At 55.4% G+C, this 20,234-nt stretch overlaps 2 protein-coding genes across 7 annotated transcripts in view; one reads left to right on the forward strand and one right to left on the reverse strand.

The window, feature by feature from the left end:
- Positions 1-20,234, reverse strand: part of RAB37 (RAB37, member RAS oncogene family) — a 55,222-nt gene that overhangs the window by 20,695 nt on the left and 14,293 nt on the right. The window lies entirely within an intron of this gene.
- On the forward strand, positions 515-18,307 carry CD300LF (CD300 molecule like family member f). 5 transcript variants are annotated; one of them, XM_037066169.1, is made up of 8 exons: positions 515-655; positions 6,470-6,811; positions 10,848-11,180; positions 12,410-12,521; positions 14,783-14,895; positions 16,565-16,647; positions 16,914-17,063; positions 17,517-18,307. In XM_037066169.1, the coding sequence occupies exons 1-8, from the start codon at positions 613-615 to the stop codon at positions 17,670-17,672; spliced, it is 1,332 nt and encodes a 443-aa protein (XP_036922064.1). In that variant the 5' UTR covers positions 515-612; the 3' UTR covers positions 17,673-18,307. The 5 variants fall into 5 exon arrangements, with proteins under 5 accessions (XP_036922064.1, XP_036922066.1, XP_036922070.1 ...); XM_037066171.1 differs by having other exon boundaries at positions 12,413-12,521; XM_037066175.1 differs by having other exon boundaries at positions 516-655; positions 12,458-12,521.

A 20,234-nucleotide genomic window follows, 5' to 3' on the forward strand; every position in this document is an offset into this window, starting at 1 on the left:
CTGCCCCCTGGGCCAGCCATTGCCCCGTCTCTGAGCCCCTTGCTTTGCAGCCTGGCTTTTGACGCCCCCTCCGCCCCATCTTCACGCCATCCTCTAGCCTAGAAGCTCCCCTCTGGCTTTTTGACTTCGGCCCCACGTCCTCCTCAACACCATCAAACTCTCCACCTGGGCTCCCGAGAATCTGGCTACACCTGAAATTCCGGGCTTAGGGCCTTGTGTCCTTCGCCCTGGCTCTGATGGAGGTGCCACCGTCCGCCCCGGGCCCTCCCCTTTCTGCCAGTCAAGAGGGTTGAGTAAGAGCTGGTCTGACCTGACGGGTCCTGCGTCTGCAATTTCCAGAGGGCGAAGCCACGCCACCCAGAAGTTCTCATTTTAGAAAACCCAGCATGGCTCTGTGTAGGGAGGTATTTCTTAAAAGCGTATTCACAATCATTACAGCATTTTGCCCGTTACACCTCCTTCCCCTTTCAGTTTTGTCCACCAGTGGGAAGTGGCTGAAGGAGGAAGCAAGAGAGCGACAGTGAGCCGAAGCTGAAGGGGGGATGAAGGAGCGGAGACCGTAGTTGGCGCTTGCGGAGCGGCTCAGCCCAGGGGGCCTGTGCCCGGAGGAAAATGCACCTGCTGCTGCTCTTGCCCCTCCTCTTCCGGCTCTCAGGTGAGTGAGGCCTGGGTCTGAACTCGGGGGAGAGGCTTATGGGCAGGAGGCCGAGGCGGCAGCAGGGGGAGGGGCTCAGGAGGTCTCCTGCCGAGAAGAGGACCCCAGTTCTAAGGAGCCCCGAGCCTGTGCATTTCATCCACTGGCTCGCCCAGTGTTTCAGTGCCCGCAGCTGCCGACGCAGAAATAGGCAGCTTGGCTTTCATAATGAACCTGGCAGCGGTGCGTAATTCCTCCTACCTGGGGGCTGATCACTCAAAATGATCAGCACAGGTGGGTGGGCCCCCCTGAGGAGTGGCCCCCCCCCCCCTCAGTCAAAGTGGAGAAACCCTGGCTGCTCAGGAGGCTGGTGCTCCTTGGTCCCGGCCCTCCAGGAGTGTGTTGTTAGCCAGGCGGGGCTTCGGGAAAGAAGTGGGGGTGGAGGGCGCTTCGGAGGGAGGGAGGGAGGCCGGGAAGTTGCCCCACAGGGAGGGGGGGTGATTCTAGGTGTTGGGGGCAGGAGGAAATAGCAGAAATTGCCAAGGGACCGGCACAGTCAACAGGAGGTGGCTTGGTAGGGTGACGAGGAAAGGAGGGGGTGAGACAGACGAAGGCTGAAGTCAACTTCAAGGTGATGGATGGCATTTTGATTAAAAATCAAGAGGATTTTCTTGAGAATGTCAGAGGGCCTCAGGACTTGACCTTGGGGCTTCCCTCTCTGGGGTCACTCCCTTGTCGATCCCACCTCCTCTCCTGGCTTTAAACACCAACTGTTCCCAGGGGACTCCTGATTTGGGGTTCTTATCCAGGACATCTTCCCGGACTCCAGAATCTTCTATTCAATCGCCCATTGAACATCTCTGCTCAGCGGCTGACATTTCCAATGTCACCTGACCACACCTGCCCCCTTGAATTCCTTTCTCATCCACCTTTGTGTTTGGGACTTCCATCCTCCCAGGTGCTCAGGCAAAACCTGGCGGACATCTCTCCTTTCTCCTATACCCCATAATGAGCCTTTGAAAATGTGAACTGGGTCCTGGCTCTCCTCTACTCAACACCTTCCAACGACTTCCCATCCTCAGAGTGAAAATCCAGACTCTTTGCTGAGGCTCCGAGGTGCTCACCACCTGGGTTCTTCCACCACATCATCGCCCTGGTCTCTCCTCTCCTCTGCTCCCTCCAGTTCAACCCACTTTGGCCTCTCAGATGTTCTTTGAATGTGCCAGGCACACTCCTGCCCCAGGGCCTTTGCACTTGCCATTCTCTTTGCTCACGATGCTTTTCCCCAGAGCCACAGGCTCGGGTCCCTCACGTCTTTTTGCCCCTGTTTCTGCCCGAGGCCTTCACTGATGACCCTAATTATAATAGCAATTCCCTTGCATTATTTTTTTCCACTGTTGGTCTCCTCCTTCCCCCCACCCTTGATAAAACGGAAGCCTCAGGAGGGTAGGGTTTTTCGCACCTACAGCCATACCAGGTACAGATTGGACAAACAGCACTGGGTGAATGAGCGCATGCCTCTCACAGAGAGGAAACAGCATGGTTGCTGCCACCACCCCACCCCCAGGCCAAATCTTCCTACTTTTATAGGATTAAACAAGTGAGGCTCTTGTCGCTGATCAGAGAGGGGGTACATCACGCAGGGGGATGGGACACAGTGTGGCCACTTAGGAAAACAATGGACATTCTTCAAAATGCTAACCACGGGGTTACCATGTGACCCAGCAATTCCGATTCCAGGTAAATAAATACCCAAGGGAGTGGAAAGTGTACATTCATGTAAAAGCGTGGACGCCAGCCTTTGTGGCAACATTATTTATAACAGTGTAAAACGTGGAGACACCCCGCCACGGGCTGTGCACCACCCGATGGCCAGGTAAATACAATGGGGTCGGTCTGCATGGTGGGACGGTCGTCGGCCCTAAACAGGGGTGCAGCACTGACAGGCTGCAGCATGGGTGACCCCCGGAAATGTTAAGCTAAGGGAGAGAATCCAGACACAAAAGGCCGCACGTCGCGTGAGTTCCATCTGTAGGCAAGTCCAGGAAGTGTGAATTCATGGAGACGGAGCGTAGATGAGTCTGCCGGGCAGGAACAGTGACGGCTAAGAGTTTAAGGGGTTTCTTTTGGGGGTGATGAAACTGTCCAGGAATTAGTGCTGATGTCCACACGGCTTTGTGAACAGACGGAAAACCACCGAGGCGTGCCCTTAATCAGGGCGGGCTGTGTGCTATGTGAATAAACTGTGTCTCAGGAAGAATATGATCAATGAGAGAGAAGAATTGGGAGCCGGGGTGTTCGGGGCCTGCCTTGGGGGTGTGTGTGAGGACCCGAGGCTCTGGAGGCCGGTGTTCATGGGAGCCAGGCAGCCTTGCGCGGCTGTGACCCCTGTGATTCGATCGTTCGTTCCATCAGTCACAGAAATGGCGTCAATAGTTGTGTGATGAAGGAAGCTGAGCTGGTGCCTGGACAGTGGGGGTGGGTGGGATGCCTTGGATGGGGAGGGCTGGAAGGAGCCCTCTGAGGAGGGGGCATCTGAGCTGAGCCTGGAAGGCGAGAAGAAGCTGGCACTTATGATGGATCGGGGACTGGAAGCTTTCCAGGCACGAGAAGTGGTCAGGGCAGGGCGCAGGTATGGAAATGAGCTTGACCTTGGCAGGTTTGAGGGACAGAGGGGCCACGTGGCTTTGTTACATGCTTCAGAAAAGCCTGGTGGGAAGGATAGTACTGGCTTTTGGGGGGAAAGGGTTTTAAGGGAGGAAAATGACGCGTGCAGGACGGCAGGCTGGTGCAGAGAGAGCTGGGGGTGGCTCGTTGGTGTGGACAGAGAGGAGGCCGACTTTGGGCGAGACATCAGGGGACACGTTGGCAGGGAGCACACACAGGGACTGCTTTCCCTCCGAGGACCTGATGGTGAGTGGATGTGAGCGGTGCTGCGTGAGTGTGTCACGGGTGTGAACCTCTGTGTCACCTCTCCCCAGCCTCGTCCCCAGAACGTCCAATCACAAGTGACACATGTCTCTGGCGCTGCTTCCCTCTTCCGATGAGCTTGTTGTTTTGAAAGTGCACAGGAAGAGCAATGTCAGCCAGAAAGTGCCCACTGGGCTTCACAGCATTCATTTGCTGTGAGAAGGGAGACTCTTAATTACTCCGTTTTTTTTTTTCAGGTAAAACTGCTCTGCCTTGTCCAACTCGAGCTGCTCCGCAAGGGGCAGCTGAGACGGACCAGAGCCGGGGGTGTCGGTCGGAGTGGAGACCAGATGAGGTCCCTGCTGGGCTGGGGCAGGGGCCCAGTCACTGCCCCCAGGCTCAGCTTCCTCCTGGGCTAGAGTTGTGCCCTGAGGTCTAGGCCGTGAGTGAGGGACCACGCCTGGTGAGGGCGCTGTTCCGTGCAGCTCAGAGCTGCCCCCTGTGCCAGGAGATGCTCTGCCGGGTTGATGGTGAGTGGGCACCTGGACAGAGGGGTCCAAGCAGAGAGTTGCCCAGATGGTTCAGGTGTCAGGCCCCAAACCCAATGCCCAGCGGAGATGGGCCGACAGGGCGGCTATGGAGGGAGAGCACGTGGCCCTCTGTGTGAGTTGTCTGGTGCTGCTGGAACTAACTACCCAAAAGTGGTTTAGAAAAGCACAATGCTGTCGTGTTGTAGTTCATCGGTGAGGGGTCGAAAAATGGGCCCACAGGCCTGTGTTCCCTCTGGAGGCTCAGGGCGAGAGTCTGGTTCCCTGACTTCCCTGGATTCCTGGGTGGGGCCTCACGCTCTGCTCTCTCGCTCCATCTCGCATCTCTGGCTCCGACCCTCCTGCCCCCTCTGGTTAGCACCTTGGTGCTCATGCTGGGGAAGTATCCCCAGCCCGAGAGGCTTAATTTAATCACACCTTTAACTTAGCAAATTGGGAAAAGAGACCAAGTGGTAATCTGAAGGAAGTAAAACAAATAAAATGATATATATGAGGAATTAATAATTCAGAAAATAAATACAGTAACATTTACCAACAAAATCTTAAAAATCCCCAGTTTTTAATGCCGGGGAAGAGGATGAGGCGGGGAAGGGGGAGGGGACACGGCGAAGAGAAAATCTTGTGGTGTCTGTAACCAGTAAAAGGGGGCAGTGCGTGCAACCCAAACATGCCATTTTTATCGCTGCGGACGTTTTAATTGTAAGAGGAGACTTTGTAACCCTAGTACTGTGTGCCAGACTTCCTGGGAAAAGCAAAATGAAACAAAACAATAGAACCGATTCAAGAACAATATTCACGAGACACTTTTAAGTAACCAAAGAATTCGCGCCAATCATTTGCCAGACAGTTTTGTAGATGAGCTTTTGGGATTCTGTAGGGCCCCAAATTCCTTTGCTCTGTTCCTGTTCTGGTCTCAGAGCATAAAAGTGATGGAAATCTGGAAACCAACGCGCCTCTAAAATCGGACCCGACGGAGCCCAGGGCGAGGCCCTCGTCTTCAGACGGAGCCCAGGGACGTGAAGACGAGGGCCTCGCCCCAGACAGACCTGTGGCAGGGGGCCCAGCCGACCGAGGACGTTTGCGTGGCCCCTGTCTGCTGTCTCCAGTTGAGCCCTGTTCTCAGACTGAGATGTTCCACCCAAGGTCCAGGTTTCTGGCTCCTCCAGGAAAATGGAAAGATCTGAAACCACCAGCCCACTGTGGACGGGGACAACGGGAGAAAGAGGGACGGGGGCCACTCCTTTGCGAGGGCCCCCGCTCTTCTCATTGCCAGGGGCCTCACCACATCACCAGGTCTGTCCTTGAGGCATGGTGACAGCTGTCATTTTCCATTGTGTTTGAAGTGCTGTTTCTCTTACAGTAAAGAAACATATCTCTGAATCCTGGTTCTTTTAAAGATGAGAAAATTAGCCCTGGCTGGTGTAGCTCAGTGGATTGAGCACGGGCCAGTAAAGCAAGGGGTCGCCAGTTCGATTCCCAGTCAGGGCACATGCCTGGGTTGCAGCCCAGGTCCCCAGTAGGGGGCGCTGGAGAGGCAACCACACACTGATGTTTCTCTCCCACGCTTTCTCCTTCCCTTCCCCTCTCTCTAAAAATAAATAAGTAAAATATTTTTTAAAAGATGAGAAAATTATTAAAAAGACCTGTACATACATGATAAGAAAAGCTTTGCTCAATCGCACCTGCCTTCCTGGAAGGTGACAGCAGCCAGGGCAGCCAAGAGAGACAAGGGTCAGTGGGTCAGAAAGGACAGTCCCTAACGAGCTCCCGTATTTACTTTGTGACAAAGAAATCAAAGTAATTTGACGGAGGAAATGGGATTGGGGGTTCCACAGTCAGCATCACCTCTTTGGTCAGTTTCAAAGGCAGTCCTTGGGGCGGGGCTCACGATGGAACCGCCGGGGCCATCAGAACCGCCTGGGCCATCCTCTGCACAGCCAGGTGTGGCCGGTGCTCCAGCCGGGCCTCTGAGGTCATGGGCACAGGTCAGACCCTCCTGTGGACACGGGTCCACTGCCGCTTCCTCCCCAGGGGACCAGTTCAACACAGACGTGGGTGACAAGGGACACTGAGGAGACACAGAGACTTTTTGGCCACAGGGAGGGGGTGGGTGATTTGTCAGAAGCTCTTACTGCTCAGTGTCCACATCCTGTCTCTGAGATCTGGGCTGTTCTCTAAGGGGATTGTGGAGGTGGCTGTGACGCAGTGGAAATCTGAAGGAGAAAGTGTGTGTCTCAAGGAAGGTGATTCCTCCCTGGACCCTATGCCCGTCCCTGGGCAGGGGGACTTACTGGGGGTTGTCACTGTGCAGGAGGCTTCGGCCCCACCCTCTGGTAGGTGGTAGGGAAGGCGACAGATACATGGGTTTGTTTTCCAGGCTCATCAGATCCATCAGCTGACATCACGGGTCCAGAAGAAGTGAGAGGCCCTGAGCGTGGCTCGCTGACCATGCAGTGTCACTATGTCCCCGGGTGGGAGCCCTACGAGAAGTACTGGTGTCGAGGAACTCATTTCAGGAACTGTGGGATCCTTGTTCGAACCACGGGCTCAGAGCAGGAGGTGAAGGAGGACCGTGTGTCCATCAGGGACAATTGGAAGAGCCTTCAGTTCACCGTGACTATGAAAAAGCTGAGGCGGGAGGATGCAGGAACTTACTGGTGTGGGATTGAGAAAAACGAATCTGACCCTAGGGTCCCAGTTAAAGTGACTGTTGGCCCAGGTAAGAGAGTGTGTGTGTGACTGTGTGACTGTGTGACTTCAGGGCCTGCCCTGTCCTGGTCCATGAGGTCCCTGTCCAGGGACTGTGATCACTCAGAGGGAACTATCATAGAGGGTGGTTGAGTCCTGAGGTCTCACGGGACCCGCAGGTCACCTGGGCTTGGATGGCAGGGCATCTCTTAGTGGCTCTCAAGGTGAGGGACTGTCACCCAGGAGGTGGTTAGAGTGAGCAGTGTCCCTGGCTCCAGCTCAGACCCTCTCAGGGATGGGGGGCTCAGGAATCTGGGTTGTTTCAGAGCCTCCTCAGCTGGTGGTGACTTGTGGCCAGCGCTGAGTCCCCTTCCCTAAAGCTCTCAGAGTACTGGGAGGGGACAGGCAGCAAAGCCAGGGTACAGGTTCTCTTGACAGATGCTACACCCAGCTCACCTGCCTGCCTGAGGCTCTGCTCAGAGCAAAGCAAAGGCCAGACTGTCCTCAGTGTGTCAGTGTGATGTGGGAGACCCGTGGAGTGGTGCCACAGGGAACCAGACCAGAGGTGAGAAGGTGCCTGTTCTGGGCCAGCTGTCAGCCCTTGGGCACAGCTGCTGCTTGATGCTCAGAGGCCCAGGTCCAGGGGGCAGGGCCACCTGGCTGCCCAGCTCTGCTGCTTCCCATCCCCCCAGGTGAGCGCCCCAGGAACTGGAGCCTCGGTGTTTGGGGCTGGTTTCCCTGGGCCCCCCTGGGCCACCCAGAGACTCTCCCCGCCTCCAGGCCTTAAACTCACATCTGCTGAGTCCCTGCTGCCGTGGGAGGGGCGTGTTCCCAGAGTGGGGATGGGCGTGGTGTCTACACAGACTGGGTGCTGTTCAAGCTGTACCCCAATTTCTATTTGTAGTGCTTTCTCTTTCTCTTTAGTCAAAAGATCCAAACGTTTCCATTCTAACCGTTTTCTTCTCTCATTGGTCACCTAAGACGAGTGTATTTTCAGTTGGGGACATGTGCGAACGTTTCGGCTCTTGGTTTCTGCCTCAGCTGAACTGGACTCAGAGACACACGCAGGGGATTCAGCCTCGGAGTCTGTAGGGACCTGCTTCTGCCGGGTCTGGGCGATGCTCCGCGTCTGCCCGTGTCCTCTGTGCTTTAGGAAATGTTGAAGCTGCCGGACACGCTTCTTCCCGTGCACTTCCGGCTTCCTCCCAAGCATGTGACGGGGAAACAAAAATCCCCGGAATTGATTCATAAACAACTGTGTATTTATTGTTACATGTTAAAACTTCCATCTCCTTCCAAGTTCTCTCCATCTGATGCAACTCACCTATTGAGACATTTTTCCACTGCTCAAGCCATTTTTGAAATCGTCTTTTTGAGGCCTTTTTGTGTTATAGGCATTTTTTTGTTTCTCCTCTTTCACATCAGTGAACTATTTACTTCATCGCAAAATGCGCAAACATGTTGAAGGAGTGTTAAAAAAATCCACTGATGCTGAACGCAGCCTCTCACAACAACGCCCGCTGGTGCGCTGGTCCACATGGGCTCCTAGAGCAGTCCCCTAGTGGGGGAAGCTGTGCTCTACAAGGGGCCTGCCCTCCAGAAGATACTTCCGGTTGTTTGGGTGCCCGCTCACACGCTACAGCATTCACACCTACTGGTCTCGGTGGCAAATCAATCATCAGAGTCTATCATTTCTGTGACCACTCTGCCTGTGGTTCATGAGCTTAAAGGATTTCTGATGGAAGTCGCACTTGATGTATTTCCTTTGCTCTGGGTGCCTTCAAGAAAAAGGCCACATGGGAAACACTGGGCTGGCTGGTGTCCTTGTAGGTCATTTGTTTGAAGAGAGGAGGTAATAAGGATTGCCAATTTTCTCATTTTCTGACTCTTGCTGGAATTTTTTTTCATTAAATTGTTTTTGTTTTTAAAAATATATTATATTGATTATGCCATTACAGTTGTCCCATTCCCCCCCTTCATTCCCCTCCACCCTGCACACCCCTCCCCGAACTTCCCCCCTCTTTAGTTCATGTCCGAGTGTCACAAGGTCTTTAGATTCTATATTTCCCATACTATTCTTGCCTTCCCCCCTGTCTGTTTTCTACCTACCGTCTATCTACTTATTCTCTGTACCTTCTCCCCCCTTTTCCTCCTCCCACCCCCCTGTTGCTAGCCCTACATGTGATCTCCATTTCTATGGTTCCACTCCTGATTTAGCTGTCTGCTTAGTCTGCTTTTGTTTTAGGTGTGGTTGTTAATAACTGTGAGTTTGCTGTCCTTTCACTGTTCATATTTTTTATCTTCTTTTTCTTAGATAAGTCCCTATAACATTTCATAGAATAAGGGCTTGGTGATGATGAACTCCTTGAATTTGATCTTATCTGAGAAGCACTTTATCTTTCCTTCCATTCTAAACGAAAGCTTTGCTGGATAGAGCAATCTTGGTTGTAGGTCTTTGGATTTCATGACTTGGAATACGTCTTTCCAACCCCGTCTTGCCTGTAAGGTGTCTTTTGAGAAATTAGCTGACACTCTGATGGGTACTCCTTTGTAGGTGACTGTCCCCTTATCTCTTGTTGCTTCTAGAATTCTCTTCTTCATTTCAATCTTGGCTAATGTAATTATGAGGTGCCTTGGTGTGTTCCTTCTTGGGTCCAACTTCTTTGGGACTCTCTGAGCTTCCTGGATTTCCTGGAAGTGCATTTCCTTTGCCAGACTGGGGAAGTTCTCCTTTATTATTTGTTCAGGTAAGTTTTCCACTCATAGCTATTCTTCTTCCCCTTCTGGTACCCCTATAATCTGGATGTTGGAACGTTTAAAGATGTCCTGGAGGTTCCTTAGCGCCTCCTCATTTTTTTGAATTCTTGTTTCTTTATAATTTTCTGTTTGGTCATTTTTTTCTTCCTTCTGGTCCACTCCCTTGATTTGAGTCCCAGTTTCCTTTCCGTCACTATTGGTTTCCTGTGCATTTCCCTTCATTTCAATCAGTTTAGCTTGCATTTGTTCCTCTAATTTGTGACTAAAATCAACCAGTTCTGTGAGCATCCTGATCACCAGTGTTTTGAACTGTGCATCTGATAGGTTGGCTATCTCTTGGTCACTTACAGTTATCGGCTCTGGGGCTTTGAGCTACTCTTCTTGAGCCATATTTTGGTCTGTTCGCGCCTGTTACGTATGAGGGGCGGAGACTTAGGCATTCACCAGGGTGGGGTGACCCAGTTGCTGGGTTGTGACGTGGTCTGGCTGAGTGGTTTGTTGTTGTTGGACTTCGGTACAGTTCAGTTTTCTGTGTTTTGGTTGCGTTTTTGTTACTAAAACTTTGTTGTGTTTAAATTTGGTTGTGTGAGGAGGCACAGTGTTTCCACCTACGCCTCCATCTTGGCCAGAAGTCCTTTTTCATTAAATTTAAGAAAATCTTAGAAGAAACAAGAGGCGCTAGCCCAGGTGTTTTTATCTCACACTGAAGTCAATGACCATTCGATGGAGAAAATGGGATCCTGTGACATGGGTTCCACTGTTGGTGTCACCACTTTGGTCATGTTCGAAGACACTCCTGCAGGGGGCAGGGCTCATGATGGAACCACGAGGGCCATCAGAACCACCTGGGCCATCCTCTGCACAGCCAGGTGTGGCCGGTGCTCCAGCCGGGCCCCCGAAGTCATGGGCACAGGTCAGACCCTCCTGTGGACATGGGTCCTCTGCCGCTTCATCCCCAGGAGACCAGTTCAACACAGATGTGGGTGACAGGAACATTGAGGAGACACAGGATTTCTTGGCCACAGGGAGGGGACAGGTGAACTGTGAGAAGCTGTTACTGCTCAGTGTCCTAGAGACCTGGGGCTCTGAGACCTGGGGCTGTGCTCTTAGGGGATTGTGGAGGTGGCTGTGACGCAGTGGAAATCTGAAGGAGAAAGTGTGTGTCTCAAGGAAGGTGATTCCTCCCTGGACCCTATGCCCGTCACTGGGCAGGTGGACTTACTGGGGGTTGTCACTGTGCAGGAGGCTTTGGCTCTGCCCTCAGTGTGGGGGTGGGGAAGGTGACAGGCACATGGGTTTGTGTTTTCCAGGCTCAGCAGCTGACATCACGGGTCCAGAAGAAGTGAGTGGCCCTGAGCATGGCTCGCTGACTGTGCAGTGTCACTATGTCCCCGGGTGGGAGCCCTACGTGAAGTACTGGTGTCGAGGAGCTGAGTGGAGTAACTGCAATATCTTTGTTCGAACCACGGGATCAGAGTGGGGGGTGAAGGAGGACCGTGTGTCCATCAGTGACAATCAGACCAACCGCACCTTCACCGTGACCATGGAGAAGCTCAGGCGGGAGGATGCAGACACTTACTGGTGTGGGATTGAGAGAACTGGATCTGACCCTGGGATCCCAGTTAAAGTGGCTGTTGTCCCAGGTAAGAGAGTGTGTGTGTGAGGCTGTGTGACTGCAGGGCCTGCTCTGTCCTGGTCCCTGAGGTCCCTGTCCAGGGACTGTGCTCACTCAGAGGGAACTGTCACAGAGGGTGGTTGAGTCCTGAGGTCTCTTGGGACCCACTGCTCATGTGGATTCGGAGGGCACAGTGTCTCTTAGCACCTCTCCGCCTCTGGGCGCTCCTCCAGGATGGGTCCAGGCCCTTCTGGGCAACTGAGTTTCTCTGCCCAGCTCCATCCCTGACCTGTTGCCCAGAGAGATCACGGTGACGGCCCCCGGTTCAGCCCAAGGGCCATTGGGACCCTCCTTGGTGGGACCCAGAGAACCCAGTTCCTGCCACGGCTGTCTTGGGACCTCTGGTGTCCAGGTGTCCCTGCAGTTTGCGGAGTTTTGGAGTCGGGGCTCATAGGGGCTGATCCTGTCCCTGGTTCCACAGTTGGGGTGCTGTGGCTCAGCCCCTGAGTCTGCAGAAGCCTCCCCAGTCAAAGAATTGCATTCTGGGTGCCTGTATTTCATTCACGAGCTGTGTATGCACCTGGGCTTAAGACAGTGTCTCCCCAAGTCCTAGAGGCTAACTCTTCTGAGAGTATCTTGGTTTGAACAAGTTTATCTTTTGGGCTCTGCTTCTGCTGACCCTCAGCCAGCCAGCTCCAGCTCACAGGTCACTCCTGGCGGCAGCTGGGGGACACATTCCACAGAGTCCCCACCACACTGGAACCTCGGGGGGGCTGTTACAGCTGCAGAGTGAGGCACGTTCGTTGTCTCGTAGATTCCTGACCGTGTGTCTGAGCAGGAAGTATTTAGTTGCAGAAACGTAATAACTTGTCCTATGTAGAGGCTCATCCTGAACGTGGTGATTCTGTTATGGGCTGGTCCCGACCTTAGTCTCTTGGGTGCATTACCCCCAGGCAGCCCCGCTTCTGCCCCTGTACATACTGGGTAAACCAGACGGGGGGGCTTTTGCCAAAGTCGTGTGCCACGCAGCACATCGTCTTTGACCTTGCCCAGACTCCCCACCTTCCAAGGCCCTGAGTCTGCCAGAGGCCGAGGAGGTATGTGTTGTCCAGGCTACAGGCTCCTTTCCCCTGGCCCTGTTCCTCAGCCAGGGCAGCCCCCACGCCTCCCAGGCTGATGGCCATGTGCAGGGCTGTGGGGGTGTTGGGGGTGTGGGGGGGCAGGCAGTGTGGAATGCAATCTGTTCTGTGTGCCAAGCAACAACTACAGTGTCGACCACCACCCCCATCACCACCACGTTCACAGTGCCGGTCAGCACAGAAGGCCCTACAAGCTCCCTGAATGTGAGCCTCCTCCACCCTGATGGCAGGTAAGTCATCCTGGATGGTGCTGTTCCCTGTGGCCCACTTGTCCCAAACTTCTCCGATGTGGGGACTATTTGTAGTCCGTGTCCCAGCCTGGGTGCAGGGGCCCCTGCCACTTGCTCTCAGGGAGCACAGGGTCCGTGGTGACCCCCCTCCCAGACCTGCCCCCTGGAGCTCAGGGCACTGGGGGTTTGTTCTCACTCACTCATCCATCTGACTGCACTGAGTGAAGTCCTGAGTTACCAGCCCTGTGTTGAGTCTGGTCTCATGGACGTGGAGTGACCCCCGTGGAGCTGAGAGTGTGGGACATGGATGAGCAGGTGGTCACGGCAGTGGACAGGTTGGGCTGTGGGGGATCAGTGGTCATGGAGCCACAAGGATGGCTCTAGGTCCAAATTCTGGGAGCACAGGGAGGGCCTGGGAAGTCCTGTGTTCCCAGTTACTGCTGTGGCAACAACAGTGACAGGGACTGTCCCCTGTGTCTCCAGAGCACCTGGCAGCTCTCACAGGACTTTCCTGTCCATTGTCCCGTTCAAGCTTTGACCAGCTGATGACCCCTCCTGAGGAGGAAGGGCAGATACGCACATTCCCATTTCACAGAGGGAGACGCTGAGCCCGGCTCCTGCTCCCCAGGGCCCTGCCCGGCTCAGCAGCTCAGGGGCTTCTGGACGCTGAGTGGCCCCTGTCCTCCCCCGCCCCCCCTCCCTCTGGGCTCTGTGTCTGCACCTGCTGAGCTCTCCTGCTGCGGGGCCTTCCCACCCAGTCCCTGTGGGACCCCTCTGTCCCCTCTCCCCTTTGCCCTCTATTTTGACCATTGCTTTTCCTTGACCTGGTTTCAATACATAAAATCGAGAAGTTTTTAATAGCATGAATCAAAATCAGATATAAGTACCAGCTGGGGTCTCTGATCAGCATTGGGTGGGTAACTCATTTGTTTACGGAGTGGATAACTGCTGAGCATCCCCCAAGTCTGTCACCGACTTAGGGAACACAGGGGACGGAGGGTGAAGAAAAGAATCAGGGGTCTGCCCTCCAGGCACTTGCAATGGAGAGAAGGTTAATGTTCCACACAGAGTTCATTCATTCATTGGCAGAGGAGTATGTTGTGTAAAATTCAGTGAGCAGTGATGAATGAGAAACACTCCCTGCTCGGTCAGCTCGGGGACCATGACACAGCACCCCGGGCTGGGGGGTGTGAACAGCTGACGTTCTCTGTGACAATCCTGGAGCCAGACGTCTGCATCCCTGTGTCGCAGGGCTGGCTTCTCCCGAGGCCTCTCTCCTGGGTTTGGGGACAGCTGTCGTCTCCCTGTGTCTTCCCATGGTTTCCCCTTGTGTGAGTCTGTGTCCTAACCTCTTCCTCCTCCTCTAAGGACCCCCATCATTTCCCCTCCCCCCTAGTGGAACATGCAAGGGTGAGAATAGTAAGGAATGAGTTTGGGCGGGGCGGGGCGGGGGTGGGGTGTGGAGGCCACTGCCAGCCTTGGCCGGGTTTTTTTTTTGGAATAAAATGGAGCTGTGATGGGAACGTGAGCACGGGAGGGAACGTCCGCACTCTCCGTGAAAGGACCCCCCCCTGCCCCCTGCGGTGCTGTGCTGACAATGCAGCGTAGGCCGATGTGGTCGTTTCCTGTGACCTCCATGGCGCAGCAGCACCCACTGGGCCGCTGAGACAGAAGGCGTCGGTTCTCTCACAGCTCAGGAATCTGAAGTCAGGGTGGGCCCAGAGGTAGATCTCTCTGTCCTTGCGCCTCTGGGCCTCTGGCGGGGGCTGGGTCTCCTCAGCCTGTGGCTGCATCCCTGCCATCTCTGCCTGTGTTGTCACATGGTCCCCTCCCTGCGTGTGCCCGTGCGCCCCAGTCTTTCTGTTAGAAGGACACTGGTCGTTGGATTAGGGCCACCCTATGCCGTATGATGTCATCCTGATTACATCATGAAAGATCTTATTTTCCAGTGGGTCGTCTTCACAGGGCGGAGTGAACCTGAACCGTGGGGTGGGGGCACTGTTCCCGGGGGGAGGGCACGGGGAGAGCCTTTCTGTGCCTCTTGTCCGCATTTGTTAGGAGACCAGGTCCACGGAAATGCCCTTGTGGAACCCTCCTCTCCTTTTTTTACAAAGCCATTTTACAGGGCACCCAGGGATGGGGGCTTCCAGGCCGGAAGCTGCAGGTCACCGGGTGGGGGGCCTCCCTGCTACCAGGAGGGTGGGACGAGGCTCAAAGGGAGGCAGTGAGCTGGGGGCACAGGTGTCTCCTGCTGTTTCCAGGGGCGTCTTCGCGGAGCTCAACATCCTCCTGCCCCTCCTCTCCGCTCTGCTGCTGCTTCTCCTGGTGGCGGCCTCGCTGCTGGTGTGGAGAATCATGAAGCGACGTAGGAAAGGTGAGAGGGCCTGGTGGGGGCTGGGCGGGGGCTGGGCTTCCACCCATCCCAGCTCCTGTCAGTGTGGGGCTGATGGCCGGAGCTGTCACTCAGGAGCCGCCCACCTGTCCCAGGGATCACCCATGTGACTTGGGAGGGGTGTTGTCCCAAAGGCCAGCAGCAGCTGAGCCCCGGAGACCTCGGCATGAGTGTTGTCTGCCTTACACATCCCTTCTTGCTCTCCTCTGCTCTCTGACCCACCGCCTCCCTCTCTGGCTTGGCTCTGGCTGTGGCAGCAGTGACAATGGCCTTGAACCCATCTCAGGTGCCCAGTTACTTCATTGGGATTCATATGGTTTCCAAGGAGGCACTGAGCCGACATGGGAGCATGGAGAAACACACCTATATAGACATGCACACACATACATGAATAAATGCACACACAGACCATACACATGCACACACACAGTGAACACACAGAGTGAACACACACAAGCGTGCATGTGCACACAGGCAGCACACATGTGTGCACATGTGCCACACCCACACCTGACCACACATACACACATGCACACACACACCACACACAGAGTCCACCGGGTTTTGTAAAAGGGTTGGTAGTGGTTCCTATGTTTGTGGCTCCTCTGCCCCAGCCCCGCCCAGGCGGACCTGTGGGGGCACACTTGCTCTTCAGGGAAGAGCCCCCTGGCCCAGAGCCAGAGCTCACCCAGCGCAAGACCCGGCCTCGACCCCCCTCCTCCTGTCCGGGTCTGCTTCCACGTCCTCACACAATGCACCTCGCCCTTCTCAGAACCCACTGGGACCTACACTCCCGCACCTCCCACCCCACAACTTGGGGGTCATGTAATCTGGGAGGAGGGAGCCTGACTCTCGTTCATCACAGTGTCTCTCAAATGCGTTGTCTGTGGCTCATACTGCAGGTCTCTCTGCTCCTTGGCACCTAGACATTTGAGGCTAGAAATCAGTGGGGGAATATTTCTGGTTTCCTCATTGTCTCCGAAGCCGGGGGTGGGGGGAGTGCCAAAGGGCGGGAAGAGACGGGAGCCAGTGGAAGTGTGGACGGAAGCCGGTCCCTCTGGCGCTGACCAAGCCCGAGCGCTCCATTTGGACAGCAGCCTGGTGCAGTCCTCTGTCTCCGCAGCCGACTTTTACTGGCGGGGCACTCATGTGCCAGGCATGGCAGGCGCCGGGTGTGCCAGGCAGGGCAGGCTCAGCAGCCACTGCCCACAGCCCGCCAGGCAACCAACCAGAATCCACTGGGACAAAGGCGAGGAGACAGACATAAATGAAGCCGGGCAGGGAGGGCTCAGGCTGCTGGTGGCCGGGGACAGTAGGTGTGGTGTAGATGGCCACTCGGGCAGAGACGTGGTGGCATTATAGGCATAGTCCTGGCGGAAGTTATGGGCTGAGGTTGGGATGGCAGCGAAGGAAACTCAATCTCAGGGGAGCTGATGGCTGATGGGGCCAGCCAGTCAGGTGGTATCACAGTTCTGTGATGTGGGGAACAGATGGGCTGAAGTCCCCTTATTCTTCAAGTCGAGAAATGGAAGCTCAGAGTGGTGGAGGGCCCCATGTCATAGGCTGTGTCGTGGGAAGACTCAGAATGAGAACCAGGTCGCCTCTCGAAGCCTGGAGCCCCATTCACCTCTTCTGTGTTTGTCTCCCCTAGGCCTGGGGACTGGTGAGCCTCAGGATGAGCTTTCTAATTCTGATTATCCTTGTCTTTTAGCTGCTGGGATGTCCCCAGAGCAGGTAGGAGCGTCCCTGATGTCAGACCAGTGACACCAGATGACCCTTTTCCCATCTTCTCATTTTCCATCTCCCAGGGGCCCCGGCGGGCCATCTGCTGCAGGGCCTGGGAGGATGGAATGGGTGTGGAAACAGCCAGGCTGGAGGGGAGGACAGGAGGGAGGGGGCAGGTGCAGGAGACGAGGAAGTGGGGGTTCCAGGGAAGCTGGGTGTGGCGGGGCCACAGATAGGCTCATGTGCTTCTGCAGCAGAGGGACTTCCTCTCCCAGGTGCTCCAGCCCCCGGAGAGCGACATCTGCTATGCCAACCTGACCCTGAAGCAGCCTGGAAGCACCCCCAGCTCTACCAGGAAGAGGGCCCCCGCAAAGCACTCCTCCTTCGCCCAGGAAGGCCGGCAGGAAGTGGAATACATCACCATGGTGTGTCCTTGGTGGGGCAGTCGTGGGCCTCACAGACAGTCCGGTCCGCTCTTGGAGGGTGGGCTCTCTCCCTGCCCGTGTGGATACCGAGGAGGGTGGGTGCCAGGCAAAATCACAGCCATTTGAAGACTTGCCTGCCAGGCTCCCCCAGGCTCTTGGCCTTTGGAAGTACCTCCAAATCAGGTCTCAACACTGGGCCCTCCGAGCCTGGTCAACGTTGTGTTGGGCATGGGAGACCCAGACGGGCCCCGGGGCCTGGGACTCCATGCAGAATGGAGGCCCTGGCATGGAGGTGAGGAAGAGTGTGGCTGGATCTCAGGGTGCCTGGCAAGGGGTGGGAGGCAGGGCCGGAGGGTCTGGGAATGGGCTTCCGAATGCCTGAGGGGTCCGTCCCCTCTCCACTCGAGTGCATGCCTCCTGCCAAACTCTGACCAGCATGCATCTTTACTCCAGGCTTCCTTTCCGAAGGAGGACATTTCCTATGCAGCTCTGTCTTTGGACGGCTTGGATCAGGACGCAACCTATGTCAACACAGGTGACATTGTCACCCACCTTCCCAGCAGGGGCCATGAGGAGCTCACAGAATACAGCACCATCGTGAAGCCCTAGCCTGTGCTAAGGACCCTTGTCTGACCCCACATGTCTGCCCCGTCCTCTTCCTGCTCCCAGCCCTGTGGCTGCCCCCAGCTCTGAACTGGGCTTCACGCCTGGTCTCAGGGGGCTCCTGGGAGATAGCAAGGGGTCTCTCTGCAACTCTTTTTCTCCTGCATGGCTTGGGAAGAGGCTAGGGGTCTGTTCTGGGGCTGCTGAGGGAGCAATAATGATGAGGAGGACAATAACAATGATGAACTTTACTTATTGCCACGGTGTGTGGTGGGTGGAACGGGGCCCCCGGCGACGTCAGTGTACTCATCTCCAGGACCCAGGACCAGCAGCTCATTATATCCAAAGGGGCTGTGCAGATGTAATTAAAACAAGGATTTTGAGTTGGGGCGATTATTCTGGATTATCCCAGGGGGCCCGTGATATAATCACAAGGGCTCTTGTAAGAGGAAGGCCAGAAGGCAGTGTGATGACGGAAGCAGAGGTTGGAGCGATGTCGCCCCGAGCCAAGGAATGCGCAGCCTCTAGAAGCTGGAAAAGTCGAGGGACAGGCCCTTCCGCAGGAACTGTGAGCGCAGTGAAGCGGCTGGCATACCCCGGTATCCAGAGTTGTAGGTGAATAAATTCACGTTGTTCACTGAGCCCTGCATTTGTGGTGATTGACAGCTGCACCAGGGAACAAACACGCAGTTGTGGCCGGTGCTCTGCCTGCAGCGACCAATGTAACCCTTGTCACCTCCCTACCAGGCACCTTGTCACGGCCTCGTTTCACACCCCAGGGGTTGCGGTCCAGAGAGGCTCAGCGACTTGCCCAGTTTTTTCACTCGCAAGTGAAGGAGCTGGAATCTGGGGTCTGGAGTCTGGGCCGCCGCCAGGCACTGTGGGTTTGAGGAGGGTTGTGTGCGCGCACATGCGTGTGCGTGAGTGTGCACACACACACTGAGCTACTCACACAAGGGTAGTAAGTAAATGTTTACGGGCTCCAGACGCACTATCCTTCTTCTACAGCCCTGACACACCTTTCTCCAGATGATGTCCTGAATCCTGTCCCAAATCCTGTCCCTGCTCACTGTCTCCATGGTTACCAGCCCAGCTCAAGCTACCACCCAGGCCCCTGCCTGGTGTCTCTCTCTTGTGTTCTGTGCCCCTGAGCCCACTGTCCTCCCAGCAGCCAGAGCGATCTTTGCAAAGTGTGGACCTGCCTACTCCATGCTGATCACCCTCTGGTGGCTTCTTCCGCAGTCCACGAGGCCACCAGGACCCCTGGGTCCCTGCCTGCCCCTTTGATCCAGCCTCAGGCCACTCTCCCTGTCACCCGTTGTCCTTCTAACATGATAAGGCTTGTTCCCTTCTCAGCGCACCAGCATGGGCTGGTCCTTCCTCCCAGAATCCGATTCTTGCAGCTGTCTGAGTAGTGAGCTACTGTTGCGTCTTCACGTCTCTGCGCAGACGTCCCCTCTCAGAGCGGCCCCCCCTGCACGCCCTGGCAGGTGCAGCCCCCAGCACGCCTCCGACGTCCTGTCACGTTGCTCCATTTTGCTTCCTTCACAGTGTTCGCCACCCTGTGAACTGTTTACTGGTAGGTGGGTGTGCTGTGTCTCACGCTCCCCTCGGCTGCAGCCTGTCCCCAGACGGGGACTCCGTCTCCTCCACTGCTGTGTCCCTGTGCCTAGTTTAATGTCTGGTACTTTGGTGAGTTCTCCAATGTTTACATATTCATTGAGCGAATAAGTAATGCAGGTTGTTTGGACTTGGAATTCAGGGCACACTGAATGTGTGCAGGAGCAGCGGCCCTGTGTCCCTCCATCATTCCAGGGAGCGAGCCCTGGGCCATCCGGGCAACCTCAGGAATTCTGGGATTGACTTTCTGAAGCAGGAAGTGGAGAGACTTCTTTCTCACCTCCTGTGACAGGGGAGAGGTGAGGAGCATGGTCCCTTCCGACTGGGGGACAAAGGTCTGTCACTTCTAGCTAGGCCCCTTTTGGGGGGGCGTGGGATGGCATGTCAGGGAAAGGGGTTACGGCTTGGGAAGAGATGACCTATGAGCTGAGCCAGTGTGGACCCCAGGCGAGGGGCCCAGCAGGTAGAGTATGTAGCGGCCATTCTCAGTGCGTCCTGGGGCTGGCCTCGCTTCTCATGGCTCTGGACCCCCGAGGGGACTGGGGACAGTGGACTGACATCTCAGCATGGTTGTGCTTCCCCTCTCTGAATAATTCCCCAGGGTCTCAAGAGCTTTTGCGTCCTGGGAATTTGCAGAGCCCACACAAGCTTAAATGTTCTTGGGCTGGTCGTGTACGTTGCCTGGGTCAGAGTGAGGCTGAGCGACCCAGGCTGTTTGAAGATCTACAGAACGAGAAATGCCTCCAGGGAGATTTTTCAGTGGAAAAGGTCAAAGCAGAGCAAAATTAGAGTGAGTCCAAGTGTAAAAATAAGAATCAAAACAGAAAGCCCGGGGCCAGGGCAGTGCTGTGTCACTTTCGCTGCTGTGAGTGAGCGGCTCTACGGCCGAGTCGTTAAGCAGCCGCCCAGACAATCCCTGAGCACGAGGTTACGTCGGACAGCAATGAG

Source organism: Sturnira hondurensis, unplaced genomic scaffold (assembly GCF_014824575.4).
Source record: "Sturnira hondurensis isolate 20B ecotype Veracruz unplaced genomic scaffold, ASM1482457v3 Scaffold0001221, whole genome shotgun sequence".
Taxonomy (NCBI): Eukaryota; Metazoa; Chordata; class Mammalia; order Chiroptera; family Phyllostomidae; genus Sturnira; species Sturnira hondurensis.